At 37.1% G+C, this 19,020-nt stretch overlaps 1 protein-coding gene across 1 annotated transcript in view; it reads right to left on the minus strand.

The window, feature by feature from the left end:
• Positions 1-19,020, minus strand: part of BABAM2 (BRISC and BRCA1 A complex member 2) — a 176,354-nt gene that overhangs the window by 114,553 nt on the left and 42,781 nt on the right. The window contains exons 5-6 of the mRNA XM_068416036.1: positions 6,831-7,025; positions 1,479-1,553 (exon numbers count right to left, since the gene is read on the minus strand). Of these exons, the coding sequence (XP_068272137.1) occupies positions 1,479-1,553; positions 6,831-7,025 (270 nt within the window). The remainder of the gene's footprint in view (positions 1-1,478; positions 1,554-6,830; positions 7,026-19,020) is intronic.

Below are 19,020 nucleotides of genomic sequence, written 5' to 3' on the forward strand. Positions count from 1 at the left end.
AACACGGCACTTCTGGCAGGAGCAGACAGCATAGTTCACGTTAGACGTTCTCAGTCTCCTTTTTTCCACAGAGTCTTTCAAAAGCAAATCCCAGCTTGAAATGTTGCTGCATCCTGCTTCTCAATGCCATCCTTCCTGAAAACGCCTTGGCCAACCCTCTTACATCTGACGGGAAACGTCCCCATCAAGTAAGAAGAGAAGGCCTGATGAAAGATAGCAGCTGAGAGAGGGGCTGCTACCATAAACACAGGAACAAACTGAACATATCTGGATGCTTTTGAGCAAGTTAGGAGTGGCTCATTACTCAAACAGCAAACAGTCTACAAAAGGTAAAAAGACCATAGGATACCAATCTCAGACTACAATTAAATATCTAAGTCAGATTATAGTTGTGCCTGCCTTTATTTTCATGGTTCTTAGCTCAAGACATCTTGTTTGGAGAAACACTGAAGATTCACACTTGCAATTGTGATCTGACAATAGTTGAAGACAGTTCTAACAATAAGATGAAGAGGACATAATGGGATCTACACTGACATTTTTAATCTCAACACATTAGTTGCTAAACATCAAGTAGCTGTTGCTCTTTCCAAATATTTATAAAAAGCTGAGTAAGGAGGCAGACATGCAATTTAAAAGAAAGATGGGTGTTGGCAATATCAGTTGACTCAACCCTCATCTGCAATAGAAATTCTGACACTTCATTCTGACAGTAATGATAGACAGAGAGAACCCAGATCTCTCACTGCGTTCTCTGAATATAGTAACATTGACCTTATGATGGGCTTCCACAGTAATTGCTTGAAAGAGTGACTGTCCTGTTGTGTTTGGTTTTTTTTTTTCCCCTCTTAGCAAAGAAAGAAATACTATTTTCCAACTCACATCAATACTCTATAGTCCTGCTTTTTAAAGTATCTGGTCAAATTAGCATGCATTGTAAACAGTGAAGCAAACTAATCATCAAAACATTCAGTTCGTGTTATCAGTATTTGCTTTCACTCCCTGTTAAGAAACGGTACATTTAGTTTGCTTTTCTGCTTCTACTATCAAGACTACTGGCACAATCAGACTGTTCATTAAAAACCCAACACTTATAGCGTGAAATTCCATAGACTCACATAAAAGAGTTTATCTGAAAATATTTAAATTTATTCCTCAAGATAATGCCTTGGATATAGTCAAGAGTTTGCTCCTTATCATGTTGTCTAAAAGCCCAGAACATCTGCATTGCATGCCATCTTCTACAACAACCCAAATCCTGTAAGGTCCTTTAGAGTGATAGATGTATATTTACTACCTGGTAAAACCGCACGCAAAACAGTAACATAACCTTTCCAAAACATAATCCAATCATGTTTAAACATGGTGGACTTTCAAACTCTGAGAGGAGGAGGGCAGGAAAGTCAAAATAGTTATCAAGAACATTTCAGTAATTCATACTCTCTCACAAATACTGTCAACTTAGACATTCATTTTACCTTGAGAAGGTATGTAGGAATATTGCTGAAATCTACAGGCAACTTCAAGAGGAAGCGAGCTGAGAATTCTCCAGTCTGTGGACAAAAGGTAACACTAATGAGACCTGGTGTCTAACACAGAATGACAAATTGAATGTTCTGAGGATGAAATATTAACCAGAAAAATGTGTAAGACCTCATACCAAACAAAAGGGTTGAGATTTAAAACATTTCTCAATGGAATTACCGAAGACAAAAAAAATAATTTACAGATTTCACAGATGTTATACGAGAAAACACCTTAAAAACAATAAAACATCATTGCCAGTAAGTCAACAGCAAAAAGCAGTCAGAATACAACAATGTGCATGACAAAAATCAGACTAGACTTTGTTATGCCCTAAATATAGATGTATCTTGGCTATACTCATTTCCGGACAAAGGTCCGTCGAGACCTGCAAATGGTCTGTAAGCAAAGCTAAAAACTTGCCAAATTTGTAAGAGCCTACAGATAAAATAGAGGCATCTTCACAAACATTGCAGGTATACATAAGAGAATTTGCACTCAGTAAAGTGAGTGTGCATCAAAAGTGTTCTCTGAATAAACAGAGGAAAGAACTGAAGTAGAAGGTTTTATATAATTTGTTTTCAGAATTCTGTGACTCTTAACACCTAGACAACCATTTACTGAAAATTTGCCAAGCGTCCCCTACACATTGCTTTTTTTTATGCATAAAGTGTATGCAAAGGAAATGGAAAGGATTTCCTTTCTGTTTCATGCTCTTCCTCAAAACCAGACTTTGTCCACCTGGTCATGAAGCAATGAAGTTGGCTAGTTTTGAAAAACAAATGCTTGCCTGATTTCCTCCATATTAATTTTTTGTCATGCTTATTTTTTAATTCAATAAAGTAGTCATACAGCAGGTACATTTGTAACGTTGTATTAGCAGTACAAAAATCATTAAACATTAATTTTATCAGTTAAGTACGAAAAATTAGGACATCTTGAGACAAGGTATGAAAACTTTTTTCAGTTTTAACACTGCCCTATCTTTGCATAGACATGCTACGTACTTAGGTGATGACATACAATTTTTAAAAAACAGTACTTCATTTTAACAGTCAAGGGGACAAATCAAAGTTGTATGAATATGCAGCATTCATTCTCCAACAGTAACACATATGTACTACTTCACTATTCTCTGAACATAGTTATCTGTACCTTACTTTCATTTTACTATTTTAAATGTTTTGCATAGCCACACAAAGAAAGAATAAAAATACTTTTAAACAAGAAATGTATGATATACAAATTTTAACAAAGTGCACATCCATCTATGGTGAATGTGTATATTGCAATTCTCATTAAAAGGGTGAATGTAAATACTACACTAGATTTAAACAGGATCATCTCTATTGTGTATACAGCTATACCTTGTGGTAAGCAAAAGGCTGTAATACATCTGAAATAATGGAAAAATCCTTTCTGTAAAATGGAACCCATGGAGAGATGCAGAGGATCTTGACAGCAAACAGGTTGCCTGGGACCATGCCCACAGAGCTTCTGAATATCTCTAAGGATGGAGATCCCACAACCTCTCTGGGCAACCTGTGCCAGTGCTCAGTCACCCTCAATACTCAAGGGCTTATAACCCACACAGATGTCAGTTGGATACCTTTTGGGCCACTGCTTTACTACATTTAGTAGATGTTATCACAAGAACTCCACATAGCTATGGGGCCAGCTTGTCTGAGGCTATGACAACTGTTCAAGAGGAATGCATTCTAAGTCTTTTAACATCTGTACTGATACTGAAAATTTGCCACATGCCTTTGCAAAATAGTCAGTACATTTGCCTCCCCTCTCAATTGCTTTGAGCTTGGCATAAGAGAAACATGAAGGTGGTCACTGGCCATATACCACTGGACCACACGCCTCCACAGTGATGGACCACACCAATTGCTATGCATATTGATTCAGAAAGGAACTGGCTGAAATAAGATACTGATGGAAAAGAGCTTGCAGATGCACAAGCCACTCTGAGAATGTACTAGAGGCCAAAGTCAATGGAAACTGGCTTTCCAAAATGAATGACAATCTGCTCAGCAGAGCAGCTGAGGAATATAAATGACTGTTTGCTAAGCATGTTTTTCTGTGGTACTGACATGAATTGAGAAGGAAAAAAATTCTATAGAACTGGATTCCTTCAATTAATTTTATGCCTAAAGTAAACAAAGATTTCACCCCAAGCAACTAAGCACATACAGACAAAGATGCTGTATTAGGCATATGTACAATAAGCAATGCTAGTATCAGTGCCAATTTGTTTCTTGGTCTATGTATTTATTGGGCATGAACTAGACATAACTCATTCTACCCTCCAGTCACTAAAGAAAAAACAAGATCTTGAATGCAACCAAAATCTTTCCAACAGTACCTTGCCAGTTATATCATTTGCCAAAAGGGTTTGTGTGATGTTAGGTTGCAATCCACCCTGCTGCCAGCTAGCTCAGAATTGCTCTTAAAATTTGTCCCTGGTAGTCACACAATAAAGCCAAAGCAACTGCACATAGGAATACTATGCAACAAAAAGCGAGCATATATTACATCAAAGCCAGGCTCTGAAACCTTTCCTGATTACACTACTTGTGAGGATAGAAGCCAATTTTCTTATGCTGTATTATTTACGTATGCAGAAAAATCACTGACTTCTTGTGCATGTATAACATGAAGACTGCTTTGGTAACAGTCAGGGCGCTCACTTTTTACTCAGAGTGAAATGGACATTATCGACAGTGCTTCTTGTCTGAACTTAACTTCCAAAAAGACAACATACAACATTTGCCCTAAAACCCAGAAGATTATTTCTGGTAAAATACCAAGTCTGATGAGCTGAGATGGCCGCTGAACAAATGAATGGCCTCTGATCAAAACATCAGCTGCTCCAAGATGTGGAAGCAAATAAGGACTTGCAGTCTAGACCTTTTATGTCATTCAGTCAAGATTATTTTGCAGTGTATTACTTCCAAAAGTGTTCTGGACTGGCAGGGAGCAGTCCCTGTCCGTGGTGCTCGCGCACCCTACCCCAGCCAGGTGTTCACAGGCATCAGGTCAAGTCAGATGAATTTCTGGCCACACCACTGAGAGATTAGATAGTTAATAGGCATCTGTATCAGCTGGTACTCTGCCAACATGAAGCTACTAAGGTAGATAACAATTTGTCTATTTGTGACAGATCTTGGAGATCACTTCAGGAAATTGGAGATACCAGAACAAAGGTATAAAAGGAAATTTCTGTTCGATTTTGGGACACAGCACTGAATTTAGGCTTTCCCTTCAAACTTTTTTTTTTTTTTTTTTTTAATTAACTCATGCACTTAAGATGACTGTTTTCATAACACTGTGTGAATCTTATTCATAGATGATTATTTCAGAAGTCTGCTGAGCTACTAGCAACTCCCGAGAGATAGCAACAACATGAATTTCAATGACCTCCAGGCAGAGGAGATAACATGCAGTTTACATCTTGCTTTTCAGAGGAACACCGCTATTGCGCTGATCATCAAGGCTAACAAGACAGTTGTAAAGGACAGGAAGGAGAATTACACAAGTTAGTTTCGCAGTTTTGAGTTTTAGGACACTCAAACAAGGCTCTGTCATGTAGATACCAGGTTCACAGAATCTCCAAACTAGATTCTCAGAGTCTTCTTGACAGAGATTGTAAACTTTGACAACAAAGCACACGCTACAGAAACCTCAAATAGCTCTGCAATGATTAAAAGGATGTGTCTCAAAATGCATTTAAGATTTATTTTATTGGAATATCTTTAACTAAGACAGCATTTAAAATGCAAAGAGTTGTTCATTCAGTCACCGAAGACTGAGGAAAGATTCAAAACGCTTGAGTAGATATGACTTTCCCATAAAATAGGAAAAAAACCCTAGTTTTCTACAATCTTGAGTAGAATTTTGGCAGCTGCCAAAAATTTTGATAAAAACTCAGTCCAGTTCAGAAAGCCTTCTGCATTTCAGTAAACCAGTCTGACGATACTTACAGATGTGGCAAATTGTTTGTGATGTGAACTATGAGAATAACATCTAAGAACAAATTAATTTCAATGAAATATTCTGATCTATAAGCACAAAAAAAAAAAAAAGATCTGAAATTCTCTAACAAAGAAAATTTTACTTGGCTTAAAATTAAAAAGGCTAAATGACTTGTCTAAGAAAAGAAAAACAGATGAATATAAGTACTGTGAGTTGTAAAGCAAACATCCTTGCGTCACCTGTAACTTAAGGATAATTGAAGTGACATAAAGCTGAATTCTAGGCCCTGGTAACAGGAATGCTGAATTTTCATCGATTTTCAGACTGCATCTATTTCAGAAGATACTGCTTCTGAAGGCCAGTATATCTTAATAGTATGCTATTGCTGAAAGGAAGAGGGGGACATGTTCAGCATAAACACAATTAGACACTTCCTGATGTATTTTGCTCCAAGCTTCCCATGATAAATATATTAGCAGGGGGAAAAACCCTGATTTTTGCAAAGCTTGCTCTGGGGCAGAGATCAGTTAAAAAAATTTAAAAAAAATCAAATCACACACTAACCAAAATGTCTACATTGCCAATAGCCTCTTTTAGAAGCCTGAGATGGTATACACAAGTGTTTCTACACAGCATGGCACATTTCCCAGGCAAACGATACAACTTCAGGAAACAGATAAGGCAGTTTAATATCTGACTATCATATGAAGACATGGCCCTACAAAGTGACTGCTCTAGCGCATCTCACCTCCTCCTGTCCTTCTGCAGAAAATTAGGTAGGTTTTTTTTTTCCTCTCCAGTTTAGGTTCCTGAAACAACTCAGCTTAGACAAGTGCCAGAGACATAGGCAGCTGCAGCTACCAATTAGATCAACTCAATCATAATCTGAAACCACACCCTAATACATCCTACCCCTAAGCAGGCTGGTCTGCCTGGCCAAGGTGTCATACCAACACTGTTATTCTGCCTCTCAAAACTTCAGAGGTAACTCAAACTTCCACATAACATTGTACTGTGCCCTGTAAATACCGCACAGACTTTTCAACAGTTTCCAAAGTTTTCATGTATAAATGAGATAACTAACATCAGGCTGAAAAACAGTTACTCACCTGGAAATCTGGTTCAATCGATGTAGTGGAATGACAGCAGTGTACAAAAGAGGGAGTATAGAAGGTGAGCTGGAATCAAATAGAAGTTTTCTTCGTTGGAAACATAAAGCATGGAGATCCACAGAAACAACTCAAGTTTTCCAAGATGAGAACTGTATTTATTAAAATGAAAGGCTCACTAAAAGTATTTTAGCAGAAATATTCTTAATAGCTTACCCAGTTGTTTTTTTTTCCAGCATAGATTTCCATGTTTTCTCCATACTGGGGCTCTTCAAGTAAAGTCTGGTATTCAAACATGAGACGAGAGCTCTCACGTAATCGGCTGCACTGAAATTGGTGATACTGCTGCACAAGCTCTTTCACAACAAGTAGAAGGCATTCAGGGTTTGAAGGATTCCAAGAAGCTAAATTCTGTTGAATTAGAAAAGAACAGACACCAAAATTGTTTACAGCAATAGAAAGACAAGCACTCCCCCTTTCATACTGATACCAAAGGCACATATGCATGTGAAAGCTCTGTGACAAACCTAAACCATAATATTAAATGCAAAGGTTGTATCATGCTTTGGAAGAAAATCAGGTCAAATAGCAACAGCAAGCTTTAATGTCAAATAAGAGTCCATATAGGGACCTACCAGAAAACTGGTAACAGGGCTACTACCAGGCATAGATAGGCCCAAATTACCATTCCGTTCTTCTCTAAAATTGTACTGTTGCATCTGAGAACCTGAAAAGTTTGAATTCAAAAAATTAAAACTGATATGAAACATACAGGGATCAGATACCCTGCACAGTATCTGACTCAAAAAGCAGTCAGCCAAGTGAATATGCCAAATTAACACCAACTACGGAAACTACTCTGCTCCATTATGCAAATAGTGGATACAGCATTGACAGTGATGGAGCAAATGGGTTCTTTTCTGTTGCCTCAGCCTTGTGCTTTACTTCACCTTGACTGTGCCTGCACTAGAGTTACCTTGACTCATCCCCTTAACACAAATGCCACCCATACATGAGTCTTTTCAATGCACCTGGAAGAAGTTTTTATTACAAGTTGACTGTTTATCAAGAAACAGAGCTAACAGAAATAAAAATGTTAGTACAATGAAGATAACTGTGACAGTAGCACAGTAGCAATGTTATCTCTCAGTTTAACTACTCTAACATTGGCTTAGACCAGTCTTCCAAGTTATATTCAGGAAGGTTTTCTGTGTAACAAACCATAACTAACATGATCAATGTTGCACGCCTATATTTGGTTGACCTAGAATGGATCTATGTTAAGGGCAGAAGAGAACTCACTCTGTACTCCCTGCTGATGGGATATAAGACAGTTCCGATGCATCGCCCAGATGCTTTGTACTTAGGTCCTCAACAGGTCTTGATACAAGCTCAGGGCATGTCAACATAGTCATGCAGCTTTTGGTCAGCTTTGAGTATAACCAAAATTATTCTGTATTTCTGTATATCACATAGACATATGAAAACAAACTAGGTGCAATGGCATTTTAAGTTGCACGGATTGTACAGATAACGTTAAGACCCTTAGAACTGGTGAAGATGTCTGTATTTTGCAACTAAGTGAAGATATAATACAGTAGCTTCAAAAAAAATTACTTATCGGTATCTGAACTCAAAGTAGTTGCAGATGGCATGGTTACTTTTGTCCTGGAAGTTGCAGACATTTCATAAACAAATTGTATGCATAATTCGCATTCTTTGGCAAGGACAAAAAAAGCATTAGCCCTTTTTTAACTCTTCTGTGGAAAAACTGCTTTGGTATGTATCACTTTCTACAATGAAAGGACAGAAAATATTCCTGTACTTTGAAGTAGCTATCTTAAGACTGCCTTCTACCCAAACACATAAAAAAACTATGTTTCTTAACCTATGTTAAGTAAATGAATGAAGATGGATAAAAAACATGCCCCCTAAAATATACAAGCTATTCATATTTTGCGTAAAACCAAAACAAATAAATATAAGTGAACAGGTTGCACAGAGAGGGTGTTGAATCTCCATCTTTGGAGATACTCAAAACCCGACTGGACAAGGTCCTGGACAGTCTGCTCTTTCTGACCCTGCCTCGGCAGGGGGGCTGGACTAGATTATCTCTAAAGGCTCTTTCCAACCTCAGCTATTTTTTCATTCTATAAAGAGGTTTACAAAAAGCTCAAACTGAAACAGAGGATCTTATCAAGGTAAGACTCCATAGTTCTGACCTGAAAAGAAATTAGAGAGTTGTGTACAAATTTTATCTCCTGATACTGTGGAAACACAGATAGAAAGCTTAATCAGTTATTCGCCAGGCACCATACCTTCAGCTTTACAATGAAATCTACTTGCAGCCTAATCTCTAGCTATGTGGCTCTTTCTGTTAAAAAGGCTTATAATTTTTATTATCTCTGATGACTGTAGTTCATAATATGTTTCTTTGGAATGGTTTTATACAGACTTCAGTATATATATATGATGGCTTAATACTTCAATCATTTCCCTTTCCACAACTTCATATTTGTTTCCTTCTGCAGTCATATATTTATATATAAGATGTTACCAAAATGAATTTCTCATTTTATCACCACTTAAAACATACAAGTCTAATTTGTCAGTGAAAGCAACATGAAATATATATTGCTTCCTTGAAAGTCTTTTGAGGAAAAAAACACAATAATGTTTACTACGGCAATTTTATCTCAAATCTTACCACGTTATTTTTCCTGAATTCCCTAGTCCTGGAGGGGATCAATTTTAAGAGAATCTCAGCTACATTCTACCCATCCCCTCCACTCCTCCTCATTTAAGTTAATAGCTACCAGAGAGGCAAAGAAATCTGTGTATGCACTACCTACATACAGAAAAGACAAAAATAAAAGCAGCACAATTCAGAAATACAGTCCTTTTTCTATCTCATAAACATGGTTTTTAGACCACTATCATGACTTTCAGCAACATGATTCATGATTTTTGAATGACTACGGCTGGCAGTGCTGCATTAACTGTCTACACATCACTCATTCCTGTGATTAGGATGAAAAACATACATTTCTGTCACACAAAGAAACTGGCTGGGGGAAATAGAGTTTTGGAAGCTGGTACTCTCATTCTTCAGAAACACAAACGTTGTTCTTGCTTTGATAAAAAAAGAAAAACTTATAATCTTAGAATGTGGATGGAGCACTTAGGGGAACACTTACCTCTAGACTACAGATTTGGAAAAGACACGATCTTTGCATAATTTACAGATTCACCCAAGACTGACAGGCTCAGCTTAAGAAACACGACAGGACATAACTGCTGATCATGATTTGCTTTGTTTTACATGGACGCATGAACAGTTCAATGAACAGTAACAGGATTAAACTATACTCTTATTCTCCCGCTCACTATGATTCTGGTAGAAAGGGCTGCTCAGTGTGGCTAAGATACTATCCTCGAACGTCTGCCTTTAGAAGCTACCACAGTGTCACAGACTCTACATTTGTCCATGGCTTGAAGTACAAGTACTCTCTTTTTTTTCTTCCTAGATAGTAAGAGCACATATTAAATGGGAATATTATAATTGCCGTATCTTAAAAGGTAAACTATATTCCAGAGTATTTGGTGAATGGGTAAGATACTAACACGGTTCATCTAAGTTCCTCAAATACATACTATAGAGTGACTGAAAACCTTGTTCTACCTTGTCTGCCATCTACAGCTGGTAAAAATTTATTTCCAACTTGAACCCATTTAAGCTTATTCAATTCTACAAAATACTAGAGAATGTTTGTCAGGTAGACAGCGTCTTCTAGGAAACACATTTTGTATCATGCAGTCTGAAACCAGACTGTGCATAACCTTAAATTTCCTGTTCCCAAGCTGCTGCTCAAATAAAGCATTTCCAGAAAGCCAGAGGATGTAATATGCCAGTATGTATTGATATCAGCCAGACAAGTGGGAATAACCTTTCCTCTTAATGACATTGGTATAACACAATAGAAATGTTCTGTCAAAGGAAATGACCAACAATATTTTAATAACTGACCTAAATGCAACCGAACCTTTTGTTTTTTAAATAACGTTACACTACAGAACAAAAAAAAGAGCAAGAGGAAATCCATTGTCATTTGTCCAGCATGGAGCTAGAGTATTGGTCTCTTCAAAGAATTCAAGAACACTGCATCAAAACTGTATTTATGTTGTCTTGCCTTAAAGCTACAGGAATTAAAATTATTTGACTGTAGGATTCTTATTAAATACCTTTCATTCAGTAACTAAAAGAGTCAAATGAAATATGAACTAGTTACAAAAACAAATCACATGGAGAAAAATTCAACTACCCACCCAGTACATACATCAATTACAACAGATTCTCACTGATGAAAGAGTAAATATACAATGGTTACACACATTTTCTGTAACAGAAATTCTGATTTAAATAAACCTTAATTTTTAATTTTAGAATTATATTATTGTAGTGCCTGCTATTTGGCAATGGGCTATTACATTTCTAGCCATTTTGCTAACTTTGCAAAGTGCTGTTCTTTTCCGAAGATCTAAATTTATAAATCTTAACACAAACACTTCTGAATACAATGTCATATTTGTGTACAAAATTTCTTTTTACATATCTTTAAGTGTTGCTTATTTGCCCTAAGCAGTAGGTTCATTCATCTGAAAATACTTTTAAACCATTTTATTGTGATCCAAGTTCAACAGTATGTCAAAATATGTGCTACGTTGTTCTCTCAGTTTCAAATGGTATCTTATCTTCTTTCATCTTCCTTCTATTTTTTCAATCAAAGACAAGGCAAGCAACTACCTGTAACATACGTTGTTGAAACCTAACTAAAGCAGAATTTGATGGTTATCAAGTTGATCCCTTCTAGAACGGTCTTAATGGCTACAATTTCAGCATTATAACGATTCTTCTGAGAACATGCAAAGTTTTGTCACTTTAGTTAATGAGAATAGTGTCACTGCAACAGTAAACTGACCACCTTCTTTGGAGATAAAGGTTCTTCTACATAAAATTTTATTTAGCAATGCAGTATTGTATCCACTATTAGACTTTGGAAGTTGTTTTAATAAGCAAAATCTTAAACAAAAGGCTTTGGAGCAAAAAGAGGGAGTAGCAGCCTGTGCGCTTCACTTTCTGATTGTTTGCCTGAAGGCTGTATTCCAACCCTAATCAATACAGCTTTTTAAGAAACAGTATTTTAAAATATTTAAAACATTAGAAGAACAGAGCTTCCAGTGTTTTTGTGTTCCACAGCTCCAAGTTTTGCCACAAAACTCAGTTCTTGCATAAGAATTATGCTCTGAATACAATTTCAAAATTATGAGTTTTAGTTGTTACAGTTTCAGAAAAACACTGGAAATATGAAAACACACATTAACTCATTTTCTACAGCCAGCCTGTTGAAGCCTGGCAGGTATGAAAAACCCAATTAGAAAAATAACCAGCAAATATGTATACAGCAAAAGACTTGTTGCTTTCTGTGGCTTCTATCAAAATATCCTTTTGCTCCGCTCACCACGACCTTCAATTTTTTCTCTGACGATATTTATACATTCACATCATTTCGCCAAAATCATGTGCATGCCAAAAGGAGAGTTTTTTTATCTGAAATTGCTATAAAATTGCAATTAAGATGAATTTTATATAAGAAAACTGAGCACACTGGGATACTGACAGACTAAGTTACATATTTCACTCAATAAATCTTTTCTAATTTGAAATGGGATTTCTGCAGACTTTCTAGAGAGTTAATCAAATTTTTACACAATAATCACTAATGCATTTAAAATAAAGAAATCCAGACTTGGATCCAATTCCTTCTCTTGTTTGCCAACAGATATCTTTAAGTGAACTCCACAGTGCAAACTCCCTTAAGTTCCTCAAAAGTTAGCCAGCTAGACTGAAAGTGGCCCACTGTACAACAATATACAAGTATGAATCAACTCAAACTGTGCATCTGCAAATAGTTCTGCATTCATGTTCATCTCATATGAAGGCTTACATGGACAGCTCAGATTGGTTACGACCATTTTTAACTTTATGATTTTTTCAGCATATCATAGAAGAATTTATCTGTCATTTCTGAGCACACAGAGGCTCAATTAAACAATTCTCTTCTGTCTAGACATTGCTTGCATGTCTCTCCATAATCTCCACTAAATCTAGGAGCAACAGCACACTTCAGATCTTAATTTCAACCTTTTAATTGGCTTTTGGCTTGGCCATACCGCAACTTGTGTAACTTTCATTTTCTAAAAATTGCTATCTCATCTTAAGCAGTTTGATTTAGTAGCAGGTTTAGTAGCATCAGAAGATGACTACGTATTTTCTTGTGGACAAAAAGCCTGGTAATGTCATCTGTGACGGCTGCCTAATCCCCATTTTTCCAATCAGGGAACAAATTCAAAATGGTCTACAGGAAAAGTAATGGAATGAGAACTTCCACATGATAAAGACCAGACTCCAGAAGCATTGTTGCCCAGACAGTTATAGCTACTGTCATACAGAAGATGGCCAATAACTACTTACCTATCTGTGAGCAAGCAATTCAACATAAGGAAGTTGAATATTCTTTTGTGGCAGAAGCTTCCCTGGCAATTGCTAAATTTTTTCACTTTTGGACTACGTTTCAGGAAAAGGTCTTTGAGAAAACAGTTATCTAGACCTTAGAGTAACTAAGCAATAGCATGTACATCCAGTAACTTTGCTGCCCACCTCACGCTGTGTGGCAATATAAATAGAAAAATAATATTCAGTTATTATACAGAGACTAGTAGACCAGAGGCATCCATTAAATTGTGTCTACACTGGAGAAACCTGAAGTGATTCAGGAGATCTGTTCTGAAGATCTGCCAGATATTAATTTAAACAAGCTCAACAAATAGCGTAATTTTCACCAAGAAGTATAACCCCACAGATTTTATTGGGGTGCAAAGTCAACCTTTGAATTCCCTGGCTCTTGATCCTGTCTCCTGACAGAAGTTGGATGCACAGTAAGTGAGCAGTTTGATAGGGAAAGGTTTTTGGACCATCAGACATGACCAAAGTGTTGAGAAAATGAATTCACTTAAAGTGTGTATAAAAAGGCAGAGTAAAGATATTATAAGGCCACCCACAGAGTGCAATTTAAGCCATTTCAACAGTAACTCATTTAAACAAATAGCAATGACACCAACTGGATTTCAAAGACAGACAAAGAAAATTTGCAGTCAGACACTATCAGTTTTAATGTGATCTTCTTAGAGGGAGGCAAGTGGAAAACCCCCACAAAGTAGCTTCTCAGCCCTAAAGCACAGACATGCAAAATTTAGCTTTCCAAAGTAGCCATACTATTCAACTGCTGGCAAAGAAACCACATTTAGGTTTTGCTCTGGAACACTCTGTGCTTTGCAGTCTTTCCTTTATCCTTCCAAAAAGCTAATCAAGAACCTATGCAAACTACTGAGTGTCCGTGATTACCTATTCCCCCTTTTTTTCAGAATATAATGCACCTCATGTTCCATATGCAGCTAATTCACAGTCTCCTTCACAGGTTATTGCTTATTTCGTAACTCCAGGCAATGTCTGCAGCAAACTATAATTCTACACCATCAGAAAGAAAATACAATAACAATTTCTAATTAATCTGAAGTTGTTTTTCTTTGAAATGTGTTTAAATATCCAGGTTGCCAGAATATCTTCCAGGAATGTGATTTTAAAGAAGACAGATTGTAACTGTTTTTCCTGGCTATACTACAGGAAACAACAGCAAGATCTTATTTTAAGTTAGTGTACTTTTATATTTCGAAGCAAGAAATTAACTTTCACGAGAAAATGTCAGTAAACAAAACCCCGCAAGCCCATAACAGCAGTAATGCATTTCTATAGCATCTTTCATCCAGAATTATCATAAAGAATAATGTAAGTACAGATTTGCATTTTGTTTGTATCTCTACATACTACATGCACAAAACTTGCATCCTACAGTGGCTTAAAATCAACACCAATGTAAGTTTTTACCTGAAATGAGAAAGACCACTGTGATATCAGCACTTATGGGTCCAGTGGTTACAGCACTAATCTAGAAACTGGGATATCTGGTTTCAGTCCTTGCTTTGCTATAGTCTTCATGGACCACCATGGGGAAATTGCTCACGGAAAAAGGCACAGGATAATTATCTGCCATATGCTCACATCTTTCTATCAACAGATATTTTTCACAGTATTTGCAGGGCTGGAGTGTTGTAACAACTTCAAAGGCTTCAGTTTCTTAGCAGCCAGCACTTAAACATCCTACAGGCTGCAGTTTCAAATCAATCACTGTAAACCTACATGCCATCTACTTGTCATCTTATTTTCACAGGTTCTTCATACCCCCCTCCCCCAAAGCACCACTGGAACAACTTTCTGGAGTGATCTGCTTGAAATGATCATTTTTGGGCACAAGCAAACATCAAAACTTAACATTTCATAAAAACAGTTCAATTCAGGAGCACTTTTGTCATGGCAAATACAACCGAAGAACTTACAGACCCTGTGTGCTCTGCTAGCTGTTGTAACAGCTAAAAATTTTGCATAAAGCAAAGCTTGGGATAGTCAGTATTTATTTTTTTTATTTTTAGTGAGAGGCCAAGAAAACTGGATGCAGAAATTACAAGAGCTTATAAACGCTTAGCTGAAATCTCAAATACCTGAAGGCCTTGAATTAGCATGAAAAAACAGAGCAGGAAAACAACAACATACTAAGAAATGAATTCTGCTTTCAGAAAAGCACCTGACATTTTGTATAAAATTATTTTCCCTCTTCCACTGACCACACCAGTGTGATTCTTGATTAACGATCCCATACCCAAGGTGACTCTCAATCCCAGCAAATCTGACACACACTCTTCTACATTCACCTAGAATAAATGCACCACTGCCTCTCAAGTACCATTAATCCGAAAAAGAGAACTCAACTTCCAAAGGTTAGTACAATTTACTCCTATGCCCTGCTGTAGGAGCAGTTAAGAGAGAGTGATCTCTGTACATTAAGGGTGCTCTGGAGATGCAGAAACTGTGAAGCCGAGCCCAGAAGAGCATTTTTAAGTTGTGTGCTCTTCCTGAAAAAGTCTGCCTGTTTCTCCCACAGAGCTCTCTTACAAGATAATCAGACCCTTAAAAGCTACAACTGCCTACTATCAAAAGAGAGAGAGTACAATACTATCTAACTCATCTCCTAAAGACTTGGCATGCGTAAGTATTTCTTGTCCTACTTTGCTAAGGGATTAGAACGAGTTTTGTTCCTTTCCAGACCTCCCAGCACACCTCTCTCAGAAAGCAGACAGTACCTTTACCTGTTCTGAAAAGGAATTTCTTAATTCCCTCAGCACATATAAATCCTGGGAGAGGGAATCCAATGCACTAATCGTTAGTTAATCCACACGAGTACACAGCATTTTTTCCCCTTGGGATTCTGTTACCAGAGACATACATATTTAACTAGACATGGCAAGTAAAAGGAATAAAGCATGAAGACAAGTTTGATTTCAACACAAGACATACACACATGCATGTTTTACCTAAAGACTTACTCGTCACGCACTGATGGTACCGTGAACAGGCCCCAACTTCTCAGACCCTCAGTGGACCAGAGAACAGACCCCTGCCTCAATGTTAATGCTTTACCTTAAGAGTCCCTTTTTAAATACCAAGTCTTTCACTCTTATCAGTTATTGGGGTTTTTCCTTTCCTGTCAAAACAAGTAATTTTAGCTACAGCAAAGAAGCAGAACCTTTACAGCTAATGCTTTGGACAATGTCCACTAAAATCCCTTGAGCATGTATTGTTGGGTGGCACATGCAGAACTGCTTTCTTTTAACCATTTTTTCCTCTCCCAAAATCCCATAAATTAAAATCAATATATCACATGGTGGATCTCACTGGCCAAGCAGTATTTCCATCTTTATTTTCACATTTGTACTACAATGAGTTTATAGGGCCTTGAAAATACAGTCCCCAAAACAAACATTTACAAAATACCACTGCGTAAATCATAAGACACTGGAAATCAAAATTATTTCTCTACTATACTGGACAAATTAATGCAAATTAGTTACCCCTTCTCAAAAAAGCAGTATAAGAAAAGAATACTCATATGATTCCTTCATGCAAGTAAAAGCTGCATCTCTGGGAAGACAGGTATATGGCAAAATTCATGTAAAACTGTATGAACGCTAATACTGCAAACAAAAGACACAAGATGTTGACTAATTTTGAACTATATTTCTGTAGTTATCTTTAAAAAAAGAGCAGATATGCCTGAGGATCTGAGATGGAAGATAGCAACGAAACGCAGACATGTAAAGAATGAGTAAAACAAAAAGAGTTTTGAAACAAATACAGGCAGAAACTTAGACCAGTAAGAAGAAAAGAAAATATAGCTTGTACCCTCATCCATTTGGGGAAAGGAATAGATGCTTTGAAAATTACCCTGAGTGCAAAGACATTTCTTTGCCCCAACAATATCTTCTGAAAGAAAGAACCTGCAGGGTCCCAAACTTAAACTAACTCCATTGGAGAAAAGTACAACTATAAATTATAACAGAATTCACAGTCCAGAATTTAATCAAATATGAAACTGTATTATTAGACAGAATGATTATTTCTAAGCGACCTTCTGTAATCAGTTAATTTAAAAGTCTGTTCTGCTTGCATATTCATAAGCAATGACTGACTTTCTCTACAGAAAAATGAATTATCATGGCTCAACAATTTGAATTCAATGGGCATACCACACTGAAATTAAATGTATTCTGAATTCAGGAAGACTGTGCTAGATTTGATCTTTTATCTTTTTTTTTTTTTTTTAAAAAAAAAGAAAAAACAAAACAACAAAAAACCAAAACAAAACAAAACAAAAACCTTGTAAATGTGTTTCTAGAAAGCTAACAAGGTGTTGTCCTCAAGTCAAGCCATTTCTTACTGTCCTAGAGTTCTTGTGAGGAAGTGAAGTGTATTGTGCCAGTACCATTACATATTAGGGCCAGAATCCTTTAATTTTCTGCCCGTTTCTCTAATAATAATATTTTCCAAATTTTAATAAAACATTGCTCAAGTAAAGTACGATTATATTTTAATTAACTGAGGCAAAAAATAGTCATAACTACATTATCAGTTTGCTGGTTCATATTGAAGAATTATCAATACCAACATCATTACTGCACGCCCAGACTTCCAAATAAAAGACCACTCTGCTTTCATATGTCTGGCTTGGGATATCCAACTTTATATTTTTGGTTCAAACAAACGATGCCTTGAAAGTCAATTAGATGCTGGAATTCATTATACCACCCTTACTACTAGCAAGGTCTTTATTTCCTGAAAAGCAGGTATATTATATATACATATAAATTCCTGAACACATTTAGCCATTAGTGTCTGGTAACTGGCAATCTGAAGTTATGCTGCAGCATGTATTTTCCCTCCAATACAAAACCATCCACTTAAGAGTGTTTCATTTGCTCATTTCTGTTGCTTCCTCAGGCAACCATTAGTGATAACAGAGAAAGTTGTGGCTTCTTGGAGGAAAAAACTGATGCCTGTCAAATACACCAGGTAAAGAAAGTGAAGGAGACCAGGGCATTGCTAGATCAACCGGACTGGGCCACCAAAAAAGCACTGCTGACCCGAGAGAGGCATTCACAGTGTTAACAGCAGTGCAATATACTGAGAAAATTGAGCAAGTTTCCATGGTTTCTTCAAGCGCTTTCTAAAACTACCCTTTTCACAAAGTCTAGAAATCCCTTTAAAGAGTTCCTACAGAAAGGAGTAAAACAGTAATACACCCTGATCATAGAAGGGATAGCACTAGAGGCAGATGTCTTTGAAACAAGTAGTGGAAGAGTTGCCAGGCGTAGCTCCTAAACAAGAAGTGGTGAAAAGCCTCTGAAAAGTGGTCACAGTCTCTGAAAAACCGATAGCAGAGACGAGGCAAAGAAGCAGCTTTTTGTTTTGTCTTCATGGACTGCCGAGTTGCCCTTGTGAAAATATCCAGCAACATGAACAACTGATGTTGGGAGGGAGCAAGTCACAGACCCAACAAGTCACTTGCTTACAAGAATAACTGCAGATTCAGTGACTCCAACTATCCCTTAAAGAACATTCAAAGGCCTTCCTCCCTTCCCCCCAGAGTTTGTTATCTAACGTAACCACACAGCTCACAACTTAGATTTTTCTCTTGTTCATGTTGGTAGACTTCACCTATCCTTAAGGCAAGATACACTAGTAGAGGGTACTAACACAGACTGACTGTATCTCTGATGAGATATTCTCATAGCCTACAGAATAAGTGGGCTGGAGGGCTATCAGATCTTGAAATGGGCTTCCAGAGGAAATCTTGAAACACCTGGGGTAAGTGCCATAATGAGATCAATTGCCTGGCAC

Source organism: Nyctibius grandis, chromosome 1 (genome assembly GCF_013368605.1).
Source record: "Nyctibius grandis isolate bNycGra1 chromosome 1, bNycGra1.pri, whole genome shotgun sequence".
In the NCBI taxonomy this organism is placed as follows: Eukaryota; Metazoa; Chordata; class Aves; order Nyctibiiformes; family Nyctibiidae; genus Nyctibius; species Nyctibius grandis.